The following is a 25,619-nucleotide window of genomic DNA, read 5'->3' as shown; positions in this document are numbered from 1 at the left end:
ATAGCGGCTGCTGCCCCTTCTGTGGCATTGGCGGGCAGCCCCTGGGCTGGGGCTGCCTATACCTCCTATACCTGGTGGGTCTTGTTGGGTGGAGGCTGGGTATGGAGGCAGAGGGAGAGCAGGGCCGGGCAGAAGCGCAGAGGGCCTTTTCACCCCGGGATGCCCTCTGTGGCTCCTCTTTATCTTCCCCATGGAGAGAGGAACTCCTTCCCCAAACCCACAGCGTCTGCTCAGCTCTGCCCTGGATGTTTGGCCGGATAGAGCCATTGCTATATTTTAACATCCCAGCTGATTTCTTCCCAGGAGAGGCAAAGGGGGTGCGGTAGGGAGACCTCAGACCCGGATGTCCCAAGTTCTGGCCCCAATTTGGGCCTGGGACCTTTGGAACAAAGATTTCCTTCCAGTCCCTGCAACTCAAATCACTTTGCCTGAGGTTTCCTGGTGGTGTTTGGCGCCCCCTGATGGCTGCCTCATGCAGAACCCTGGCTCAACCTGGCAGCTCCGTGTCTGAGAAAGGCCAGCAAGCCGGTCTGCATAGTGACAGCCAGGGGCCGGAGGGGACAGGCATTCTGCCACTGTGGTTGCATTAAATAAGGCGTGCACTCACCCTCATGTAGGATTGAACTCTGCAAATGTTACGTGCCGATCTGTGCCAGCCACGGAGCTGGGTGCTGCCTGGGTGTAGACAGGTAGTGAACGTGGCTCACTCGTCGGGGACTTCAGGAGCTCTTCAGGAGCACAGACTTCTAGAGGCCGTTTCTGCCTGCTAATAGCAGCCCTGACTTCATCAAAGCCCAGGTTTTGGGCTGGGGATTTAGCTCAGCGGCAAAAGCGCCTGCCTGGCAAGCGCAAGGTTGTGAGTTCGGTTCCTGGTACCGGAGAAAAAAACTAAAAAAAAAAAAAAAAAAAGCCCAGGTTTGAACCCAGCTGTACCACACAACAGCTGGTGAGTTAGTCTCATAATTTCGCCTCTGGTCCTTCAATCCACAGGTGGTTATGAGCACACGGATTACACACTCAGGTGTTAGGGGCCTTGAATGGTGGAGGTTCGGGGGTTTTAAATGTTTAGGGTTTTTTTGTAAACTCAGTGATGTTGAGTACCCCGGGGAAGGGGTGAGGCTTTTAAGCAGTGTAATTCCCCCAACTCCTCCAAAGGGTGGACCTAAGGTGGAGTGATTACCTGAGGCTATTCGGGAATAAGTAGCAGTGGGGACACTGGAACTGAGGCGTCCTGATGTGCCCTGGGCTCCCAGCCAATCTGTGCCGTAACCCCTGTGCCTCTCCTACCACCAGAGCTGACATGCATAGTCAGGAGTGACCCTGTCAGGTGCTGCTGCTTCAGGCAGCCGTCGTTTATTGAGCGCTTACTATGTGCCTGGTGTGTGTTCAGAGCTCTATGTGTCTTACCTGTTTTCATGCTTCCCACGACTGTGTTGAGGGCAGTGTTACTGTTATCCCCACTTTTCGGATGAGGAAACTGAGGCTCAGGAGAGGTCAGTTGTACCCCCAAGTCCCCCAGATTGTAAATAGTGAATGTGGTGAAGGCTGGACTTCCCAGCTACTCTGTGTGGCCCCACTTTGCTGCCTGCATGACACTGACAATGCCAGGCAGAGGTGGAGCATGGGGTGTGAGCCAGCAGCAGCCTTGAGAAGCTCAGCAGCCCCCTGGGGCTGCTCTGGTGATTAGCACCAAACGTTCCCACCTGGAAGCAGTGCCTGTCCCAAAGTGAGTGGGACACATGGACATTCTGTCTGTGGGACTCCTATGGCTTCAGTGTCATTGAGGGCGTCCAGAGGAATGGCCCTGCCTGATCTTGCCCTGCCCAGGGGTCCCAGCACCCACGGGAAGCCTGCATTCTCTGAAGGATGTGACCTCCATGCCAGCCTCCCGCAAGCTTTCCTACCCCTCCAGACTGTGAGTGGGGCTGGCAGGTGCTCCCTGCTCTGCCGCGAGCCCCAGCTGCCTCACTGGTTAAGAAGAGAAATCATGAGAATCACAGAACAGCAGAACTGGAAGAGACTTAGCTAAACTGTTTCTCTTTTGCAGAAACTGCAAGTCCCCTGATTTCCAATCCCTTCCCTCTCCTGCAGAGTAAGTGGCGGTCCCGTGGGGGGCTGGAGAGGGCAAGGCAGGGCAGGGAGTAGACTCAGCTGGCCTCCCCAGGGCCCCGGCCAGGGTGTGCAGACCAGGCAGCTGGGGCAGCTGCAGCAGGCCAGGACCCAGGTGGGTGGAAGAGTGTGGATAGGGGTAGGGCTGCACCTGTCACCACCCTAGCCCCTGCGGGAGCACAGGTCTCCCGACTCCAGTCATCAGGACAGCCTCAGGACGCCTCTCCGATTCCATCTCAGCTGTCCTCCTTCCTCTCCTTCCCGCAGTCTTCTTTCCATCCCTCTTTTCTTCTTCCTTCCCCTTCTCCTTTCTCTTGCCCTCCAGGCACTAATGAGAGTGTTGGGGACGCAGATCTGGCAGTGCAGCCTTGTTCCACCCTCCCTCCATGCCTCTGTCCACCTCCTGCCCTCCTTCACTCGCCCGTCTTACCGTCCTCTCTTCCTGCTTCACTATGGCTTTCTCCACCTCTTCTCTTTTCTCTTTCTTCCTTTTCACTCCCTTTACTTCCTGTGTGTTTGTCACCTTGTGTTTTGTCCATTCATTCATTCCTTCATTCAGCCATTCAAAGGCCACCTCTGCTGGTCCCTTTGAAACCAAGGGGCTGTAGTCTGTGCCCTAAGAGAGCTCCTGATCCGTGGAAACCATCCTCCCAAGACCCTCCCCAGCGCCTGGCACTCAGTAAGCACTCAATAACGAACTGCTCCATGGAGTTGACCGGCTTCTGTCTGCATGTCTTCCTCTCTCCATATCTCCTTCCTCCCCTAGCCTCTCCCTCGCTGGTTTAGTGGCAGGGGAGCAGACAGGCTGGGCCCAGAGCCCCAAGTACAGAGACCCAGGTGCATTTGGGTTCCTGCTTCCCAAACCTGCCTGCAGCCTGGCAGAAAGACCTTGGGACTTGTGCCATGCCTCACCTGCTGCCTCGTTTCCCCAGAGCCCTACACCTGCGGCGCCTGTGGGATACAGTTCCAGTTCTACAACAACCTGCTGGAGCACATGCAGTCGCATGCAGGTGAGGGGCAGCGGCCGGGCAGGCAGTGCAGGGAAGGGCTTAGCGGCTGGGCAGGAGGTGCAGGTAAGAGTCAGGCGGATGGAAGGGTGGGACAGTCGGGGGCACAGCAGCCGGATGGGCAGGCAGCTTCTCTTCCTTACCCCACCTCAGTTCCTGCAAGTGGAAGAGATGAGATGAGCCCCGCCCTCCTTGCAATGTCCTGGAACTGGTCACAAGGTGGAGAGCCCCAGTCAGCTGAAACAGGGTGATCTTCACTCTGGGGGTGCAGCTCAGGCCATTTGGGAGCAGTTAGGTGGGTCGGAGTTGAAGAGATATCCTTGACACTGGTGCACTTGCTTTGAGCCCAAGGGCCAGGCAGGAACTGAGTGACCCAAGATCAAGGTGAGCAGAGGCAGAATGTGAGAACGGAGAGGCCTACAGCCTGCAGCAGGCTGGGATTAGTCCGGCCCAGGACACAGACTTCATGCACTGTGACACTTCGTCCATAAAGCAGGGCACGTCTACATCACCAGGAAGGCTTTTCAGGGCAGGTTTCTAGGCCCCACCTTGAATTTCTGATTGTCCAGGTGCAGGGCAAGCCTAGGGTTCCACTTCTGATCACAAGGCCTTGGCCGTACTGGCACTGCTGGCCCAGGAACTGCCCTGAGAACCACTGCTGTGCACCCAGGTGCAGCACTCTCGGAGCCTTCCTGTCTTGTACTTTGTGGCCACATAGTACGGGTCTTGGTCTGTCTTCCCTACCTGGCACATGTTCCCATCTCTAGCTGCAGGCTTTGGTCAGGCAGCCCCCACTTCTGGTAGAATTTCTGTTTCCATAAGGGAGATACTATTTGTTATAAAGGTGAAAAGCCCCAGATTCCCAGTGGTTTAACATGCACGTCATCCTCTTCTTAACATTACAGCCCAGTGCAAGCAGCCTGGTTAGGAGGCTCCCCCACAGTGACTTGGGGATCCAGCTCCTTCCTACCCTGGGGGGGTCTAGTTCTTGGGGAGACAGGGAGGCTGTGAGGACAGCACATTTCTGTACCACCTCAGACCACAAGTAACACCTGTCACAGATACTCAAATTCCAGGGGCAAGAAGTAGTCCGTGCACCAGCCTAGATCCATGGCTGAAACACACTCAGAGCCACTGTTCAGGGACACCTTAACACTCTACAAAATGAAATACGAATCCCGGCAGGGTGCAGCTAGCTGTCCTTCCACCTGTCCCTTACAGTGATCCCTGCATGAGCATTCAGCCTTTTGGCTTACGTGGGCCACAGAGTGAAGAGAACTCTCTTGTGCTGCATATAAAATGCGTAATACAGTTAGTGCATAATACGGTAACAGAAGTTTCTTTTTAAAAATTTTTTTATTATCATTTTTTTAAAAAGGGGGGAGGCAAGTGGTCCCTGGACTGTGGGTTGAACCCACATGCAAGGTGTTAGAAATAGAAATAGAAATGAAGTGCTTAGCCCAACATGCTGGTTCAGTAATTGGCAGCTGCCCTTACTTCTTTTGCCACTGTTGTTGCTGGTACTTGTAACCCTGTAAGGTTTATAGATCTTTCACTTACTCTTTCAGGTCTGTTCTAATAGGCACAAAATTACAGTCCTAGTGCCAGGTGTGGTGGCACACACCTGTAATCCCAGCCCTCAGGAGGCTGAGGCAGGAGGATCCTGCAAGTTCAAGGCCAGCCTGGGCTACATAGTGAGACCCTGTCACAAAAAAAAAAAAAAACCAAAAATATTATAGTCCTAGAACCTATTTAATGTTCGTTACTGTTTTATTAGTGTACCCTTCGTTCATTCATTTATTCAGCATACACTTATCAGGCACCTATGCGGGGCACTAACTCATATGATACTTTTAAGGGTCTTTTTTATTTCTGATGAGCTCTAAAGTCAGGGCTGTGCTCCTAATGGCACCCAGCATACTGGAATCCTAGTTCGCTCCATTGATGTGCCTTGGTGACCTCAGCCGGGAAACCTTGTCTTCATCTCTAAAACAAGCTCACACAGACCCCAGATCTCCTGCTGCCTTCCTTACACCAGCTTCCAGGGTCTCAGCCACCCCTGGGGGGGAAGGCGCTGAATGCCCACTCAGGTGTGTAGACTATCCCCCGTGGGAGACCAGCGACCCTGGGCTAGTGTCAGTGGCACTGTGGTTGGGGACCACCGACTGAACGTGTCACTTGAGTGAGACTCTCACAGCCTTCAGCCCTCTACTCTGACGCCCTGACACTCCACCTGCCTGCTGACAGCTTCTGGAAGCTAAACCCTAATTAGGGAGGAGAGAGGCTGCTAGTGTTTTCCCACCCCTGGGTAGATGGAGGACAGCGTCCATTAAGATGCAAATCGAGGCTGAGCCTTGAGGTGGCCCCACCTCTCCAGGCATCTGGACTCATTTCCCCTGGAGCTGTGGGTTGCTTTGTTCTGGTCCAGCGCGGCCAGAGAATGCACCACAGCAAACCAACCAAAAGCCAGGCGGAATCCCAGCCAGCCTGAATCGGGATTAAAGGATTGGCTCCGTGGAGAGAAATTAAGCGTCCTGAGCTGAGCAGTTCACAGCTCCGCTGATAAGGTGGATCAGCCTCGAATAACACCAATCTCATTAAGAGGCTGCTGAATGGCACGGGCTAATTCACGCTAATAAACTTCCTTTCTGAACTGTGGGCAAAGTTGGCAGCAGCTCAGGAGCGTGCCTTGGCCACAATGATACTAATAATAGCCAACATTTAGTGAGCGCTTGCAACATGTGAGGTGCAGTGCCTGCCTTTACCTGGGGTATTTCATCAGCTCCTCCAACAAGCCCATTACGGTCACATTTTCATGCCCTTTATACAGGTGAAGAACTGAAGTTCAGAAAACTGAAGTTCAGAAATCACTGGCTAAAAGTTGCACAGCCCATAAAAACAATCCAAGATCATTAGAACTTGGTACTAGGTGCTGTTCTAAGAGTTTTATACACTGTCACCATTCAATTCTCAGAACAGTCCTCTGGGTTAAATGCCTGTATTAACTCCACAGAAACAGTAACTTGCCCAGGGTTCAGAAATCACAGTGATGAGTAGACTGGGATTCCAACTTGGAGGTGAATTCCAAGCAGGCCCTCATCAGCCACCCTGCGTGGCTCTGGGTGATGCAGGAAGAAGATTAGCATAGAGGACCCGCTCTGACATCCTCTCTTGCAGCCCCTTATTAAAGTCGAGCCAGGTGGACCACAGCTGAAAGAGGGACACAGGGACTTCCCAGGTAGCAAATGAAGTTGGTAGCTTGCTATCTGAGGTTTTGGGAGGTGGCCAGACCTGGTTTCTAAAATTCTTGGAGGTGCTTTGCTGCTCTAGGCTTCAATTTTCCCATCTGTGAAGTGGGTTCATCGGGCCTCTGCAGTGTGGGTGAGGGTCACAGAGACGACACAAGTAATGTGGAGGGCTGATGGACACAGCAGGACCCAACCAGAGCGGGGCCTGTTTTTCCATTACCTGGAAGTTCAGGTTAAGTATCTCTGATCTGTAATGCTTGAGACCAAAAGCGTTTTGGATTTCAGGTATTTCAAATTGTAGGATATGTGCATATATTCCATAACGAGGTACCTCAGGGCTGAGAGTCAGGTCTAAATGCAAAACTCATATTTGCTTCTTGTAACACCTTACACACATCACCTGAAGCCGGTTTCATACAGCGCTTTAGTGCACCTGCCTTAGGACTGCCACCCATCACATGAGGTTGGGCGTGGAGCTCTCCACGTGGGGCAGCACGACCACAGTGTTTCAGATGTTTTATTTTGATTTCTGGGTTAGGGATGTATCTGCTTTCCCCTCTTTCCTCTGCAAGAAAACAGGTAGGACTCCAGCTTTGCCTCTGGGCTTTGCAGACGTCCATTCTTGGGGCGGGCGCACACAGGTTTAGCTACACTATGTATGCAGAGTCATTTCAGCTCATTCAAACCTCTTCACAGAGCTTTTATTAAGTACCTCAGTTTACCAGAAGGAGTGTCTTTAAGATACAGACAAAAACAATTTTTGGAATCAACCATACTAGACATTGTTATCTAACACTAAGTTGAATAATCTCAATTCCAAGTTCTTTTGGAAGGAATGAGAACTGGAGAATATCCCTGAGGTTTACCCAGCTCCCACCTTTGGGATGCAGTAGAGAAAACCGAGGCCCACGAAGTTGAAATGACTCACGTGTCACACACCACAGCCATGGCAAAGCCAGGTTTGCATCAGGGGCTTCCGAACCTCTGTGCTCTGGTGAGAAAGTTAACCAGAAAGGCTGCTCTTTCTCCTGGTAAAATTCTGTCTCTCCTTTGTAAATGTTCAGTCCAGGCATTAAAAGAAATGCATTATCTGCCCTGGGAAAAGGCGCAGAAGTTAGAATGTGAAGAATCAGCCATAATCTCGCTACTGAAAGCTAACCACGGTTACCAGTTTAATGGGTTTCTTTACCTTCTATTTTAAACTTAAATCAGATTTATTGAGATCAAGTTTACATCGATGAAGTTTACTCATTCTAAGAGTACGATTTGGTGGGTTTTGACAAATGTGTACAGTTACTCAACCACAATCACGATCAGAATACAGAACATTACCAGCAACCTAGAAAGTTCCCTCATGGCCTTTTGCAACCACCCCTTTTCTCCTGTCCCAGCCACTGGCAACCACTGTTGGTTTTTCTTTCATTCTTGTTCTGCCTGGGACTTTATGTGGAGTTATTCAGTATCTGGTCTTTTGGGTCTGTCTTCCCACCTAGCATACTTTTGAGATTCATCTATAATCTTGTGTGTTACCTGTAATTCTTGTTGTATTGTTGAAAGCATTCCGCTGCTTTACATATCACAGTGTATTCACCAGTTGATAGACACTGGGTCTCCTGTTTGGGGGGTATTCAGAATAAAGCTATGGACAAGATCTCATGTGGGCCTGTGTCTTTACTGCTCAGATATATACCTAAGAGTAGAGTCACCAGATCATATAGTGACGGTGTTTAACTATTTGAGGAACTGCCAGACTGCTTCCTAAAGTGGCTACACTATCTTTACATCCCAACAACACTGTATGAGGGTTCTGATTTCCCCATATTCTTGCCAGCACTTTTATTACCTTACTTTTTTACTGTAGCCATCCTAATGCGTGTGAAAGGTATGTCACTGTGGGTTTTAATACACATTTTTCTAACAGTTAATGATGCTGAGCAAGTATTGTTATTGACCATTAGTATGTCTTGTCTGGAGAAATGTCTATTCAGATCCGTTGACCATTTTTCAATGGCTTTCTCCTTTTTTATTGAGGTATAAGAATTGTTTGTGTATCTTCAATATAAGGCTCCTCCACATACATGATTTCCAATGTTACGGGTTGTCTTTTTTACTTTCTTGAAACTGTCTTTGAACTTATCTCCTTGAAACATAAATTTTTAGCTTTGATGAAGCCCATACACTTATTCTTTCATTTCATCATTTGCGGTTTTGTATCATGTCTTAAGAAAACCTGTCTAACTCCAGGTCATGAAGACTTAACTCCTGTGCTTTCTTATAAGAACCTTACAGTTTTAGCTCTCACATTCAGTTTGTATTCCATTTTGAATTAATGTTTATATATGGTGTGAGGTAGGAGTCCAACGTCATTCTTTTATATGGGAGTAGCCAGTTGTCCAAGCATAATTTGTTGAAAAGACTGTTCTTTGACCTCTTGTTAGAAATCACTTGGTGTTAAATGTTTATTTCTATATTTTGAATTGTATTCCATTGATCTGTATGTCATTACTTGTGCCAGTATGATACTACTTTTTTATATAAGAGTTTTGTAGTTTTCTAAAGGAGCAAGTGTGATCTCTCCAATTTTATTCTTTTTTTGAAATTGATTTGACTATTCTGCCTGTCTTGTATTTCAGTATGTGTCTTAGGATCAGCTTATCAGTTTCTGTTTTTAAAAGATGAGATTCCATAAGGATTGGGTTGAATCTAGATCAGTCTATGAAGTATTGATATTTTAACAATATTAAATCTTCTAATCCGTGAACATGGAATGTATTTCCATTTATTTAAGTCTTCTTTGGGCTTTTTCAACAATATTTTTAGTTTTCAGTTTACAATTTTTGCATTTCTTTTGTAAATTTAGCACTGAGTATTTTATTGTGTTGGAAGTTATTCTCAGTGGAATTGCTTTCTTCATTAAATTTTAGGAGTGCTTATTACTAGTGAAGAAAAATACAGTTGATTTTTTTATACTGATCGTATAGCCTGTGACCTTGCCAAATGTGTTTATTAGTTCTAATTGTTTTGTATGCCTTTGGATTCGTAGGATTTTCAATATACATGATCATATCATCCATAAATATAATTTTTCTCCTTTTATTCCAATCCAGACATTTTTTTTCTAATTGCTATGATTAGAACTTCTCATACACATTGAATAGAAAAGAGTAAATATTCTTATTCCTAATCTTAGGGACAGAATTTTCAGTGTTTTACCTTTCGTGTGTATGTGTGTGGTGCTGGGGATCATACCCAGGGCCTTGTGCATGCAAGGCAAGAGCTTTACCACTGAGCCACATCCTCAGCCCATTTTACTATTAAGCTTACTTATGTTGGGTATAGGTTTTTTATAGATCCCCTTTATTATGTTGAAAAAGTGTCTTTCAGTTCCTAGCATGTTGAGTGTTATTATCATGAAAAGGTGCCAGATTTTGTCAGATACTTTTTCTGAATGAGTGAGGTGACTGTACAATTTTTGTCCTTTATCTTATTAACATAGTACATTACATTGATTTTTGTATGGTGAATCCTTTGCATTCCTGGGATAAATCTCATTTGTTTATGGTAGAGAATCATACATATGTTTCTGGACTTCTCTGCAAATATTTATATTTTGTTGAGGAAGTTTATATCTCTATTATGAAAGGTTATGAAGCTGTGGTTTCTTTTCCTTTGTTTTTTATCAGACTTTAGAATCAGAATAATACTTCATAAAATTAATTGAAAATTTCTTTTTAACATATGATAGAATTCACAAATGAAGCATCTGAGCCTGAGCTCTCTCTGTGTGTGTTTTTTCAGTGTGAGCTTTTGTTAATAATTCACTTTTTTTCTATAATTCTGTCTAGATTTTCCATTTATTGAGTCAGTTCCTGGCTTATGTCTTTCTAAGAATTAGTGTATTTCATCCAGGTTATCTAATTAATTGGAATATCATTGCTTATAGTATTTCCTTATAATATTTTCTGTTTTTTATTTTTATAGGATTAGTAAGTGTTTCTTTAGATGCCCTTTACCAGGTTTATCTGTTTCTAGTTTGCTAGAAATTTGAATCATGAATCAGTATTGAATTTCATCACATTTTAATGTTTCTTTAATATCTGTGAAGGTGGTTTTTCTTATTTTTTCTGTCAGTGTAGGAATTAAAGTGACAGGTTTTTGAAATATAAATCTCAACTAGAATTTCTAGAGTAAATTCCATTTACTGAAACGTGAGGATTTGGGGGTTTTGTTTTTGTTTCTTTGGTCTCACAGTATTGAGGATTGAGTGCAAGGCCTGAGCACTGAGCTACGCCCCCACCCTGCTCATTTTTATTATTTTATTTTGAGATGGGGTCTTGCTAAATTGCCTGGACTGGGCTTGAACTTGCCTTCCTCCTGCCTCAGCTTCCCAAAGTGCTGGGATTAAGGGTGCACCAGTACGCCAGGCTTATATGTTGTATATTGTTATATTTAGATTGCTGACTTTTTTACTGGTGCTGTAGATCGGACCTAGGCATTCACCCATGCTAGGCAAACACTCTATTACTGAGCTACATCCCCAGACCCAAGTTCAGTAATAATTTGTTAAGGATTTTCACATATCTGTTTATGAGAGGTATATTGCGCTATAGTTTCTTTTTTATATGTAATGCTTTTTTCTAGTTTTGGATCAGGAAATGGCAAGTTCATAAAACAAGTTCGGAGACGTTCTTGCCTCTCTTTTGTTTCCTGGAAGAATTTGTAATTTTATTTTTTCTTTAAGTATTTATTCAGATTTATCAATAAACCTTTATGAGCCTGTGGGAATTTATTGTATTGTGAATTCAATTCATTTAATAGCCTCAGGACTATTTCAGATTATCTAGTTCTTCTAGAGTGAACTTTATTTCTTTGTGTCTTTCGAGATATCTCAGCAATTTATTGGTAAAAGCATATAATAGTTTTTAATCCCTTTAATATCTCCAGCCTGTGCAAGAATGGCCCTTCTTTCATTCCTGGTACTGATGCTCTGTGTCCTCTAGCTAAAGCTTATCAATTTTATTGATTTTTTTTCAAAGAATCGACTTTTATATTCATTGATCTTTTAAAAAAATTTTTCTACATTCTATTTCATTTCTTTTATCCATAGTTTCTTTGTTCTTCTTACTTTAGACTTAACTTTTCTTTCTATCTAGCTCTCTTTCTCTGTCTCTGTCTCTGTCAGTCTATCAGTCTATCTCTGTCTCTCTGTGTGTCTGTCTGTCTGTGTATCTGTCTGTCTGTCTCTTTCTCTCCCTCTCTGAGATGGGGTCTTAATACATTTTCCAGACTGGTCTCAAACCCATGGGCTCAAAGTAATCCTCCTGCCTCAGACTCCCGAGTAGCTGGGACTACAGGTGTGTGCCACCACACCTGGCTTCTTTAGACTTCTAAGGTAGAAGCTAATGATACTGACTTTAAGCCTTTCTACTTCTTTTCTAATATTTAAGCCTACAAATGAGCCCTGCTTTAGATATGCCCCACAAATTTTGAAATGTAAAGCTTCTGCCCAGTTTCATGTTTCTTTCTGTGACCCATGAGTTACTTAAAAGTATGACGTTATATTTAGTAATTACAATTGTTCTAAATATCTTTTTGGTATTGACTTGTAATTTAATTCTGTGACGGTCAGAGTCCACACAGTATATGATTTTGACATTTCCTGCCTCACCCCCTTTTCGTGGAATCCAGTTATATACCTATTAAGCTGCTTCATCTTGCCCTCTCTGTTTATTTATGATCAGTTTTTTTTTTTTTTTCTTTTCTCAGTAATAGTTACTGAGAGGGTAGAGTTGAAATCTCCAGTTATAATTGTGCATTTGTCTCTATGTTTGTTTGACTTCTCTGTTTTTGTTTAACATGTTTTAAAGCTCTGCATACACATTTAGGAGTACTATATATTCTTGGTAATTTGACTCTTTATTGTTACGCAGGGTCTCTTATTATCCCTGATAATATTTCTTATTTTGAGTTCTAGTTTTCCTAAAATAGTATTACCCACCTAGCCAGGTTTCTTTTTATTATTTGTCCATGGTATGCAGTATTTTATTCAGCCTGTTACTCTTAACTTATCAAAAGCATAGTATTGGGTTATGTTTGGGTTTTTTTTTTTTTAATGGATCTGTGAGTTTTTCATGGAATTTTGAGACATTTGCATTTCTTGAAATCTCAGTATTGTTGAGTATAAATCTGCCATCTTTCTGCTTGTTGGCTATTCATCTCTTTTTTTCTTTGTTCCATTTTTTTTCCTAATTCCCCTACTTTATTTTGGATTGAGAATTTTTTAGGATTCCATTTCTGTCTTCCCAATTAATTCATCCTTGCTATAGTTTGGTTTATTTGTGTTTTAAACTACATATTTTAAATTGATTGTCTCCAATTAACATTAGTGTACTTTCCATATTGTGTGAAAATCTTTCAACAGTGTCTTCTAATTTCCTTTTGTGGTCTTTCTAATCTTACTATACAATGTGCTTTTACATATAATTGTCATAGTTCTTAAAACTGTTTTCTAATGAGCAGCTACATTTAAATGAGGGGAGAGGGTTTTTTATATATATTTATCTACACGTACAGAATTTTCTCCAACAGTCTAATTTTCTTTCTGTAGCTCCAGATTCTTATTTGAAACCATTTTTCAAAAAGACCTCAAGAACTTCTTTAATATTTTTCATAATGCAAGTCTTAATTTTTGTTCATTTCATCTTAAAAGTCTATTTTATCTTCATTTATGAAACACACTATTGGGCTGGGGATTTAGCTCAGCAGCACAGCACCTGCCTGGCAGGCGTGAGGTCGTGAGTTTGATTCCTGGTACTGAAGGGGAAAAAAAAAAAACAACAGACAGATACTTCTGAAACACACTATCACTGGATAGAGACTTCTAGGCATTTAGCATTTTATTTTCTTGCCTGCAGGTTGCATAATTTCTGATGAGAAGTCTGTTGTCATTCTTGTTTTTGTTTATATGTACATAATTTACCCCCTTTTGTTAAGATTATTTTTTCTTTCTCATTGGCTTTCAGCAGTTTGATTGTATGTGATGCTATGTATTCACGATGTTTTATTTATGTTTATTCTGCTTGGGATACAGTCAGCTTTGTGAATATGCGGGGTTTTTTTGTCCAATTTGGAAAATTTTTGACTATTACTTCCAGTACTGTTTTTGCTCCACTCCTTTTTATCAGATTTCCATTTTATATTTATATTTATGAGTGTATTAAACTACCTGATATTTTCCATGCTCTGATCATTTTTTTCCAGCCTTTTTCATATATATGTGTATGGTTTTGTTTATTTATTTTACACTTTCATTCCACTTAAGTTGGTTAGTTCTGGTTTGGGCCATTTTTGGTTTTTTAGATTTTCTATTTTTCTCTTTATGATGTTCATGTTTTCCTTCACATCTGTGAACATGTTTATGACATCTACAACAGCTAACTTTAAGGTCCTTGTTGACTAATCCATCATCTCCGTCACTTCAGTGTCTGATTCTGCTGATTGGTTGTTCTCCTGGTCACACTTTCCTTTTACTTTCACTGTATTTCTTTGCTGTATATTTACTTAAGATAGCCTTTGTATTTCTGAGGCCTGTTCTTAAGAGATTAGCGCAAGTATGGAGCCGCCTTCGATCTGTGACAAATGTATTTCATAGCTATGAAAGCCATTCTGCCTGGCTCCTCACGTATTGAGGTCTGTGTCCCAGCCCTGCACCGTTTTCTCTGTGGTCTTGGATAATAGTTTCTAGTAGCTGGACTTCAGTTTCTCCATCTTACAGGAAGGAGTTTGGTGATTTAATACTTTGTATCATGTAGCTTTGGCTTCATTTTGTTCATTCCATAAAATTTCTGGTAAATATACTGAAAAAGCGAAAAGCACACTTTAAAGAAGTGAGGGGAGCGAGTGTGAAGTGCTTTTGACGATCCCGCTTGAGAGCTGCAGCTTTGCGATGGTAAAGGTGTGGGATATCAGTGCGGGTTCGGGATCCCGCAGCTCCCACCAACTGGGAGTCCCTCTGCCACAGGCACCAAGCTGAACCCTTTCTGAGCCTTCTCCAGAGTCCTTCCAGGTACTGTCTGACGGCAATATGGTTGTCCCCATTTTCCCAGATGTTGAGATGAGACTCTGTAAGCATAGATTTGTTATGTAAGGAAGACCCAGGATTTAATGCGTGCCGGAGTCCCAAAGGTCGCATTTCACTGTACCCTGCACACTGGTTCTCGTCGTGTTTGTCACCAGCCTCTTCCCCCTCAAGGTAACACACTCTTCCTGTCGTGCCCACAGCTGACAATGAAAACAACATCACCTCCAACCAGTCCCGATCGCCACCTGCTGTTGTGGAAGAGAAGTGGAAACCTCAGGGCCAGAGGAACAGTGCCAATAACAGTAGGTCTCCTTGGCCGGGTTGGGCCCTGGGGTTCACAGAGGTCTGGCCAGTTTCCCTCCAGTTTTTCCTTGCCATCATTCCTACTGCCTGAGTCCCCTATGGCGACGCATGGTGTCACACAACAGTCTCCAAAGCATAGTTACACTACCGACCTCATTTTTAGGAATTCTTAATGCACAGGATGGACAGGAGGCCCAGGGAAAGGAGGTAATATTTTGTGGTCAGAAAGTACCGTAAGAATCATAATAGAACCTGCCTTTCTGTGATTTCTTTTGGCTTTTTCCTGACGCTGGCTCTACGTATTTTACTAAAGATTCCCATTTTAATGGTGATTGCTATATTAATTTTCTTCGAAGGTCTAAGTGAATGGCACATATGGTAAATATGTTGCATACCTATCACTATTCTATTCCCATGCCTGTGGCAGGCATTACTAATGAATCACAGAACTTGTCTTCTCAATAAGACCATTTAAACGTAGCATCACCAGTGTGTGTGCAAGATAAAATCCACTTGTCAGTCCTAATCCTAGATGTTTGGCATATTAGGCTGCTGCTGGGCCAAGCAGTCTTGAATACCAGAATTAATCACATCTCTTTGTGTTCCCTGCCAGCCACGACCAGTGGTTTAACGTCCAACAGCATGATCCCTGAGAAGGAGCGGCAGAACATCGCAGAGCGGCTGCTGCGGGTCATGTGTGCCGACCTGGGTGCACTGAGCGTGGTCAGCGGGAAGGAGTTCCTCAAGTTCGCCCAGACCTTGGTAGACAGTGGTGCCCGCTACGGGGCCTTCTCAGTCACCGAGATTTTGGGCAACTTCAACACGCTGGCACTAAAGCACCTGCCGCGCATGTACAACCAGGTGAAGGTGAAGGTGACGTGTGCCTTGGGCAGCAATGCCTGCCTAGGCATTGGTGTCACCTGCCACTCTCAGAGTGTCGGCCCCGACTCCTGCTACATCCTTACAGCCTACCAGGCTGAGGGTAACCACATCAAGAGCTATGTGCTGGGCGTGAAGGGTGCGGACATTCGTGACAGTGGCGACCTGGTGCACCACTGGGTGCAAAACGTGCTGTCGGAGTTCGTGATGTCGGAGATCAGGACAGTGTATGTGACGGATTGCCGGGTGAGTGCATCCGCCTTCTCCAAGGCCGGCATGTGCCTTCGCTGCTCAGCCTGTGCCTTGAACTCAGTGGTGCAGAGCGTGCTGAGCAAGCGGACGCTGCAGGCCCGCAGCATGCACGAGGTCATCGAGCTGCTGAACGTGTGCGAGGACCTGGCAGGCTCTACAGGCCTCGCCAAGGAGACCTTTGGGTCTCTGGAGGAGACGTCACCACCGCCCTGCTGGAACTCGGTGACAGACTCACTGCTATTGGTGCATGAGCGCTACGAGCAGATTTGTGAATTCTACAGCCGAGCCAAGAAGATGAACCTCATCCAGAGCCTCAACAAGCACCTGCTCAGCAACCTGGCAGCCATCCTCACACCTGTGAAGCAGGCTGTCATCGAGCTGAGCAACGAGAGCCAGCCCACCCTGCAGCTGGTCCTACCAACCTACGTCCGGCTGGAGAAGCTGTTCACAGCCAAGGCCAACGACGCAGGCACCGTCAGCAAGTTGTGCCACCTCTTCCTGGAGGCACTCAAGGAGAACTTCAAGGTGCACCCGGCCCACAAGGTGGCCATGATCCTGGACCCGCAGCAGAAGCTTCGGCCTGTGCCACCGTACCAGCACGAGGAGATCATCGGCAAGGTCTGTGAGCTCATCAACGAGGTGAAAGAGTCCTGGGCTGAGGAGGCTGACTTTGAGCCCACTGCCAAGAAGGCGCGCACCACCGCTGGGGAGCACCCCGCGGCTCAGGAGGACGATCGCCTGGGGAAGAACGAAGTGTATGACTACCTGCAGGAGCCCCTCTTTCAGGCCACCCCAGATCTCTTCCAGTACTGGTCCTGTGTGACCCAAAAGCACACAAAACTCGCCAAGCTCGCCTTCTGGCTCCTGGCGGTTCCAGCCGTGGGGGCGAGAAGTGGGTGTGTAAATATGTGTGAACAAGCACTTCTCATCAAAAGGAGGCGACTGCTCAGTCCAGAAGACATGAACAAACTCATGTTTCTGAAATCCAACATGCTTTAAGACTTGACTTTGGGAAAGCAGAAAAACAAAACAAAAAAAGAAAGCAAAGCAAAAGGAGAACATTAGAAAAACACACAGCACTGTCACAAACAAAGAAAAGGAATTTTAAGTTCTAAACACTGTGGACCTCATTCTAAATGCCCCCTAGAAACTTAAGTGCTTCTTTCAGTGTGTGTGTGCATGTGTGTCCACACCCACATGTGTGCACGTGTTTGAACACGCGTGCCGTGGGCGTGGGGGCTTTGCGCTCATCTGTGCAGCCAGAGAAGTTTCCACATACGTGCACACACACACGACCCTGGTGCATGTACACACGCCTGCCCGCAGGCGCATGTGCATTGGGCTGGGCGTGTCAGGAAAGCCAAGTGACTGGGAAAGAGGGAGAAGTTTCACCTTTTCTCGGGAAGGGGCTCTAAAGACTCCGTTTTTCAGGTGTGCAGATTGGGAGAAACATCGCAATGTTCAGGCAGCTGCAATCTGAAGTGACTTGACATCCCCTGTCCTCTACCCCTGCCGCCCCCAACCTCAGCCCCCCAATCCCTACAGCGCCTGCCCCCTGCCCTAGCTGCTCTGCCGTGGATTCTCCAAACTGCATCCAATGGACAGTTTCTGCACTGGACTTTGTTTCTCGTTCACCTTCAGGGCATTGAGCTGCTGCCTTTGGGGTCACCCCCAGGTATCCCCAGGCAGCCGCCTTAGAAACACACCTATCTATCTCCCCAAATCAGGAAAGGAGACTCTAAGAATATAAAGCTGACATTTTGCTTTTTAATATAAGAGAGAAAAAAAAAGAGACATTTTTCAGAGAAGTATAGATAACTGTCTCCACTCAGTTTTTTCCCTAACATTTTGGCAGTTTTTACCTTTTTGGGGGTTCATTTTATTTTTTCAAATTTGTGTTAGACTCTGCTAGGAGGCACTGAATGTCTATAACTTATGGTTTGGAGTGTTGGGGTTTTTTACTTGCCCTTTTTGTCCCTCACGTCGCACTGTAAACTAGCTCATCTCAGTGGTATATTCAGTATCCTAAAGTTTCTATCAGCCTTCCCCATACAGTCCGGTTTTCTGTTCTCAGATGGACAAGACGTGCGCTGTCTGGAGAGCAAGGGAGCGGGAGGGGTTGCGGGTTCCTCAGCTGTGGGGTTTGCTGGAAGCCATATGGGCAGCACGTGGGGTTCTCCTGAATGTAAGCAGAAGAGCCACCTCCTGGTTCGCTGTGTCTGTTACTGAGAGCATCTGGCTTCTGTTGCCAGAGGGCTTTCCGCTCCTCACCTATCCCCCACGCTTCCGGCCCCTCAGGGCTCCAGAATTGATCCATATTCATGGCCACCACACCCAAGACCCAGTCTCTCCCTCCTTCCCATGGTTCCTCAGGCAGTCCGCAGCCCTCAGGGGTCCCCACAGGCACCTCCAACGGCCAACCAGGACAGCAGTTGAGCCTGGTGCCTTGTGGGCTGAACAGTTGATGTTCTGAGGGTGGACACCTTCCACTCAATGCTGTGACAGGGGTCTTTAGGCCCCTCTTCTGATCCCCCAGTCATGAGCAACGGAGGTTCTGCTAAGAACCCATTCTCTCCAAGAGAGAAAGATCAGCTCTCAACCCCACCCCACCCCTGAGTGAATGAAGAGCTGGTAGCCCCCTGTCCCTCAGGTGTCTGTGGCTCTGGGATAGGGATGGTTGCGCTTCATGCTGAGAGTGACCACCATTGTGGGGGCTCTTTGCAAAGGCACCTTCTGCCATCATGGGGGTTGGCTAAATGGACCCTCACACACACACACCCAGTAATAAAGCATTACTCAACTGTGAGATACCTCGACTACGAAAAGCACTGTACCATAGCCCTCTCCCATGGGGCCCTGGCAGGACGGGCATAAAGTTGGTTTAAAACCCAAGAAGGCTTAAGCATCATGATCATGGTGCCCACACTCTTTTGGAGGCCAAGCTGTACACTTCACCTCATGAAACTAACCCAGCTCTCCCTGCAGCATGGGACATACTGAAATGGATCAAAGTGGGCCATTTCCACAACTGCTTCAGCAAGCCATGGTCCCAGCAACTGCAGACTGGCTCCTCTCCTAGAGAAGAGGCTCTAGGTATTTCTTCTACATTTCCGGCTCCTGCTGCCACCGACAGAAGAGCCTCATCTACAGTGGAGCAGGAGCAGGGAGAATCCAGACAGGAACCAAATGTTGCTTCCTAAAGAACATGAAACATCGGCAGATGTTTTGATCAGGCCTTTGGAATTGTGGAAGGTGGGCTCTGGGTTGCTGCTGACTGACAGATGCTTCTTATCAATCTTGCTTGGCTGCTGGATGGGATGAGCACAACTTGGCACTTTTAGCCACACTGGAAGGACGGGAGCTGCCCATTTGGGTTGTCAGAGAAAGCAGAGTCAGTTACGCTGGCCAGGCTGTTACTGAGCCAGTGAATTGCAGAACCAGCAGCCACACCTAGATCCGCAGTTAGAGTACTCAGCGGTCTCCTCCTTAGAGCATGAGATATTTGCCCTCCAGAATGAAAATTAGAGTAAGTCATACTTACTGGAAGTATCCAGAATTAGGTTGTCACCTCCAGTAATCCCGTGTTTTGCACCTCAGTTCAGTACTTAGGCTTCGCTTGCCTCTGCAGGTTTGCTGTAAATGCTGTTAGGTCCACAGAAAGTGGTCTCTGGGGCCTGCCTTGCCCACGTAGCTAACGGTGGCAGGCGATCATTTCTCTCTTGTGATCTGTGGTCCCCCAGAAACGGGTGTCGCCAACAGGAAAGGCTGTACCAGGTGCCCTCTGAGCCTGCTTCCTCATGCAGGCTATTCCCACGGTGCAAATCCTGCTGTGACAGGCAGCTTAACAAAACCCAAAGATCTTAACAAAACCCACAGGTCAGCCACCTGCCCCATTGTCTCCAGCAGCATCCACCTTACCAAATTTCCAGCTCATCCAAAGGACTGAGACGGGCTCTTCCAGTTCATCTCCTGGTGCCTGGCTTGGTCTTGACCTTCAGAAGGATTTTGTCATCTGCCCCACAGTTCTGTGACTACCATAAGTCCGTCTCCCACAGGCCTTTGGGAGCTGGGAGACCAGGAAATGGGGCCATTTCTGTCATACCTTCGCGAGTAAAGGTGGCTGCCTGCTGACTTGGATACAGTCTGCCTCAAGTTACATGGTTCCCAGGATAGAAATGACCTTTATTTTGACAACCATGGACCCAAGAAAGAAGTGGAGGAGATATACCTCTGCTCAGCAGGGCCTTTCCCCTGCCTTGTGGTCACCAACAGAGCCCAAGCCAAGGACTGCAGCCTCATGATGGCCCCTCAGATTTTCATTAACCCAGGGCTCTCAGGTCTACCAGGAGGATGGTGTACGCTGCTTGAGGATGGATGCAAGCATCCCAGCGCAGTTCCACACGCCTGGGTCAAGTCCCTCTCTGGTGGCATTTAGAAACCAGGAAGTGGTGCCACTGAAGCAAACTTTGCTCTTCATTGCTGTGGGTTCCCAGCACAGAAAGCCACCAATTGCATCACAAGTTAGGACATGTCCCCACCATCCCACTTGATGGCTTCTTGCTTGGCATCAGGAAGAATGCACCAAGGTTTCCCGGCAAGGAGAGAAGGGCAGCCGGTGGCACGGATGGGAAGTCATGGCGCTCTAGAAGTCCAGGAAGGAATTTTGGCACCAGCCATTGGGCCTGCTGAGAGTCCTCTCTCCGTCAGTCTGACTTGTTATCTCTTGCACTTTGTAGAAACACCGGAGAATTCTGCAAGGCATTTTCCACTGTGAAGCCAAAACCTCTGCCTGTGGGAGGCCCCTAGGAACACCTGCTTCCCCTAGGCTTGGGCTTGACTCCTTGAAGAGTGAGTACCTGGAGAGATGTCAGAGGTGTTGCATGCAGTCCAGGGCCACAGGGTAACCAGAAGGTTTGCAGTGGAGCCCGGATGAAGATGGAAGTCAGAAGCCCGTGACATGGTTGGCAGGATCAGACCTTATTGTCGTGCTGTGCTTGAAGAGGAGGGGCCAAGGGCATGGTAGGTGCCCTTGTCCCATAAGCTGCACCAAATTCTGAGCTTCACCCTGGTTTTGGGAATGTGGCAGTAACACTATCTCTGGGATGTATTGGAGGACTTCTGGCAAGGTTGTACTTCCAGAGGAACCGAGAGACTGCGTGAGGCTCAGTCTGTGCCCTGGAGACAGCAGATGGGGGCTCTGGTCCCTGCCCTGCCAGCCCCACCCCCTGCTGGGCAGTGGGCGATCCAGGAAGGAGCCACCCCTCTTCACTGTGGCTAATGTTTGCTAGGCCAGTTATGGTGAACCAATGATAACGGTCTTTTCCTTCTTTCGTTTCCCTCCAGGTCTCCCCTTCGCAGGGCTCTGGGGGGATTTTGTTGTTCTTGTTATTGTTTTCTTCCTCTCATTTGGGTCTAAAGATCTTGGTCGGGAGAGCCCTGGCTTCTGCCCAGGGAGCCCTGTGGTTTGTGTATGAAAAGGCACCTGCTCCCTTGGGGATGAGGAGCAGCTCTGAGTCACTGTCTGCCACCTTCAGGCCCCCACCTCCACCACTACCACGGGCGAGGCTGTGACAATTCAGCTCCTGTACCCGGGATTTGTCAGGTTTGCATCCGGGCATTAGCATCACGACCCAGCAGGGTCCTGCCCATCCCAGCGTCCCACTGGGCACCTTGACTCTTCGAACCAAAGTTCCTTAAAGGGGCACAGCCCAGCCTTGTCCACAACCTCAGGGGCCTGGGATTTCTGTGGCACAGCCTGAAATCCTGGTTGGCACAGACCATGGGGTCTGAGACCCACCGGAAGGAAGGGCACCTCCCACAACCCAGTGCCAGCCGGTCTCTGCCTAGGACTTCCGGCTGCCCAGCCAGGGTGGGTGGCTTCCCGAGGGGCAAGCGAGCTCATGGACAGACGCGGGCTGGGCTCGCCAGCCAGGAGAGAGCAAGAGCCCCATGGCAGGGCCATCCACAACCCAAGCATCAGGAAATCATTTTGTACAACCACCCCGACGCAGAGATATTTTTAAGAAACGTAAATTATTTTCAGTTTTCTGATCCTACCTTTTTCTTTTCCCCACAACTTCACGTCGGTGATTCGTTCACATCAGGTAAATCTTGAGAACGCCTTGGTGCCCCCTCCCGCCCGCCCCCCACTCAGTAACCATGTGCGTGCGCCCCTCATCCCTTCTCAGTAGTAAAACGTTCTAGGCAATACCATAGGCACATCTGTGTCTCTCTCTTCGAGTGCAAGAAACTCAAGTCATCTTAAAAAAAAAAAATTTACAAAAAAGCAAACACAAAAAAATATCTTTTTTAGGCCAGAGTTTTCTACAGGTATTAATGAATATTTTTCTTAATCCTTATAAGTTTTATGTGTTTAATATTTCTTAATACCGGTAGCATTAATTTATACTTTTGTAGCAACACAATATTTTTATAAACAGCCAGTGCTTGGCTCAAGTCTTCACGGGGGTTTATGCAGGGCCATCTTGGGACCCTGTGTACCATGTACTGTATTTAAAAAATAAAAAGTTACCTAGTGTCACACTCGCTGTGTTAACAAAAGATGTTGTTGGCAGTCTCCTTGATCGTTGGTGTGGATCCAACAGTTCACGAGGAGTAGCATTGCATGGGGGTTGAGTTGACAGTTCTTGTGATATGTAAACCCCCGAGACCAAACTTGAGGGTTTATTTAGGGTTTTGTGTGTGTCCTTCGGGTTTTTGTTTCATTTCGTTTTGGTACCGTTTCTCCATTTACAACCGAATCAGTTTCATGATGTTTAAAACTTCTACTGATGTCAAATGGAGGAAGGGATCAGAAAAAAAAATTTTTTTACAAAGTAATAAAATTTGAAACTGAGCTGTTTAAATGTTGCTGTTTTTACCTGTCTGTTCTTGTCCAAAAGTGGAACGTTCTCTGGGAGGAGAGTTCCACCTGGTTCCTTAAGTCGCCAAAAGCCCCAGCCCAGGATTCTGTACCCCGCTGGCCCCCTGAATTCTCACATTATTTCCCAGTTGTTTGATGCCAAGGCAAAAGGACATCCTTTTAACGGTTAGAGAGGATCAGTTGCTTAAATGAGTTCATGTCAGTGTTGTATTTATGGTTTTGCAATAAAATGACCTTTAGGAAGATGCAGTGTGCAGTTTGTTTTCCTTGGGCTTGGGGTTGGGGGCTGCCCCCCAGTTAGCAGGGCGCCTGCAGGAACTGGGTGAGGCGGGAGCACAAGTGGCTCCTCCGTGAGTTATTCGTCATGTCCAGCAGCAGACCCGGCTCAGCCAGTGTTTGATACATGAGGGGGACGTGGTCCTGGGTGATATGGCCCCCGTGCACCTGCTTGAGGAATCTTGCCCCATGGCAAAATGGATGAGCTTATTCTGAGTCCTGTGGGCTGAGTGTCTAAAGGCACACATCCACGTATGCTTGATCCTGTGGTCATTCAAGTGACTCTCAGCACCTTGGACCTCCCAAACCATACGTGTGCTTGATGTGACTGTTGTGTGTATTGCCCATTTTCTGCAGAAGAGTGTCCATGGCTTTTGCCCAATTCCTAGTGGCATCTAGTACTCTTAAGCAGGAATCAGTGTCTTCTATCATGAGCTATGGGAGACCGGACTGGGGCACTTACCCAGAGCCCAACGTGTCACACAAACCAAAGGCAAATGGTAGAAGAGGCGACTCCAGCAGAGACCAGCTGCAGCTGGTGCAGGTGGGGAGGGCAACAGCTCCTCAGTCTGCCTGTGGCTCCCAGCCTCCCACCCGCTGATGCCCCTACTCCACCCATGTCTCTGATCAGCTATGGTCTTACGGGTTTAACTTGCCCTTAGAGGTTTAACTTCCTTAGTTCACCTGGAAAAATACCATCAAACGGCCCACCTGACACTCCCCTCTGCCCGCCAGACTGCCCTCCCAGGAGCTTTGTGTGAGTGACCATGGACATCCCCGAGCTAGCAGTTGACAGTTTCTCTGTGTCTGAAACAAAAAGGAGGGGTCGTGGGCCAAAGGATTCCACCACACCCTTGAACCAAATAAGGCCAGGGTGGCCTGGTCCTAGAGCTCTCACTGCTGAAGGGCTGGCCCCTGGGTCTTACAACATGGCAGTTCAAAGGGAGAAAGAAAGAAGTGTTTCCTTATTAAGCCCCCTCATGTACTTGGTAGGAAATGTGACCTGTACCATTAAAAGAAAATGGAGGTGAGACTATCTGAGAATCAAGTGAGGAAATAAAAGGATCGAATGAATCTTCGAGGAACTACCAGGCTGAGAATGACTTCCAGAACGACTTCCGAGATGCGAGGTGAGCACTGTGACTTTCTGTGACAGAGATCTTGTGAACCCATCCCCCCACTGAGGGGTGAGGTCAGGATATGTTTAATTTTTTAAATTTTAGTAAAAACTTACAGTGAGTGTCACAGACACAAATGCCTCAGGGGCTAGGCAGGTGAGGGCAGGCCCTCTTGCCCAACCAGGACTGCAGGGCAAGGCTACCAGAACCTTTTACCTCTCGGGAAAATAGAGAAGCCCAGATTTTTACAGATTGGTTATTTACTTTGTTTGTTTTTGGTTTTTCAGCTTGGTTTTTAAGTGGGAAACTCAGAACTATTGAAAAGGACCCTGGGAAAGCTGGGCACACACTGGTAATCCTAGCACTTGGGAGGCAGAGGCAGGAGGATTGCTGAGAGTTTGAGGCCAACGTGCACTAAATAGTTCAAGGCCAGCCTGAACTGTATAGCGAGACCCTGTCTCAAAAAAAGACCCTGGGAGCCTAACATCCCTCCTCTGCTGGGAGCTGGCAGGGCACCTGGAGCTTGCACTTTGTGGTTAAGCATTTGTCTTTCAGTCTAGGTCATTTGAAAATAGTCTCTTCAAGTGGCTCCTTCAATCAAACTGCCATCCACAGCTGGCCCTGGAGGGGGAGGCATGAAGGAGGTAGGACGGCCATGGGGTGGGACAATGTTGATTAGTCCCAGGCTGGAGAACTTTTGCTTCTTTCAGACTGCCCCTGCTCCTGTCCCACCCACTGCTGCCCAGGGACTTCTGACCACAGCCACAAATGCTTTCTCAAGGCCAATCTCCTGTTGAAAACTGGCAGTCAAGCTCAGGACTCCGGATGAAACCAATGGAGGTCTTGTGTGTCTGAGAGAGCTGCAAAGTTTTCTATATCCACATCTAAGAAATATGAAATTCCCTCCCTTCTTCCTTCCCGACAGGTCTCCAGCCCTTGACTGAATTGCCCGCCGGCTCTTAGAGTACTGGTCACTACACAGAGCGTGGGCTGGCCCTGGTTTCAGCTTCCACCTCCAAGCACAGGAAGTTGGGGTCTCATCTCTCCACTACAGAAGCAGCACCTTTGGGACTCTTGAGACTCCTGGCATATTCAGAGGCCGTGTGGGTCCTTGAGTGCCCCTGGACAGTCCTCCCATTCTTTTTCCCAGGTGGGAAGAAGCCCGCCCAGCCCAGGGGCCCCAGCCTCTCTGGTCCTGGGTCCAGCTGGCTGTCCTGGACACACTAGAAGGCCAGCGAACAGTCTCCTTCCCAGGCAAGGCGCCAGCCTGAGGATTCCAGGAGACGACATGCCAGGACAAGGTAGAGAAAGAGCCAAGGCACTTCATCTCCAGGGTGGGGACAGGGATGGGGCAACAGCCCAAGGAAAGCCCTGGAGAGGAAGTGGGTGTGGCTGGAGAAGGGAGTGACCAGGCGCCGGGGGCGTGCCCTGAGCCCCCAGGGCACACTAGGGCACCAATATTTC

At 47.3% G+C, this 25,619-nt stretch overlaps 1 protein-coding gene across 1 annotated transcript in view; it reads left to right on the top strand.

The window, feature by feature from the left end:
* The window catches only part of Znf618 (zinc finger protein 618), a 112,512-nt gene extending 89,508 nt beyond the window's left edge, over positions 1-23,004 (top strand). The window contains exons 13-16 of the mRNA XM_013513280.1: positions 2,048-2,092; positions 3,042-3,119; positions 14,645-14,746; positions 15,361-23,004. Of these exons, the coding sequence (XP_013368734.1) occupies positions 2,048-2,092; positions 3,042-3,119; positions 14,645-14,746; positions 15,361-16,877 (1,742 nt within the window). The 3' untranslated portion in view covers positions 16,878-23,004. The remainder of the gene's footprint in view (positions 1-2,047; positions 2,093-3,041; positions 3,120-14,644; positions 14,747-15,360) is intronic.
* Positions 23,005-25,619: the final 2,615 nt, after the last annotated feature.

This window comes from Chinchilla lanigera, unplaced genomic scaffold (assembly GCF_000276665.1).
Source record: "Chinchilla lanigera isolate Chin_1 unplaced genomic scaffold, ChiLan1.0 scaffold00018, whole genome shotgun sequence".
Lineage (NCBI taxonomy): Eukaryota > Metazoa > Chordata > Mammalia > Rodentia > Chinchillidae > Chinchilla > Chinchilla lanigera.
Note: the sequence above shows the minus strand (reverse complement) of the source record. Positions and strands in the feature narration are given on the sequence as shown.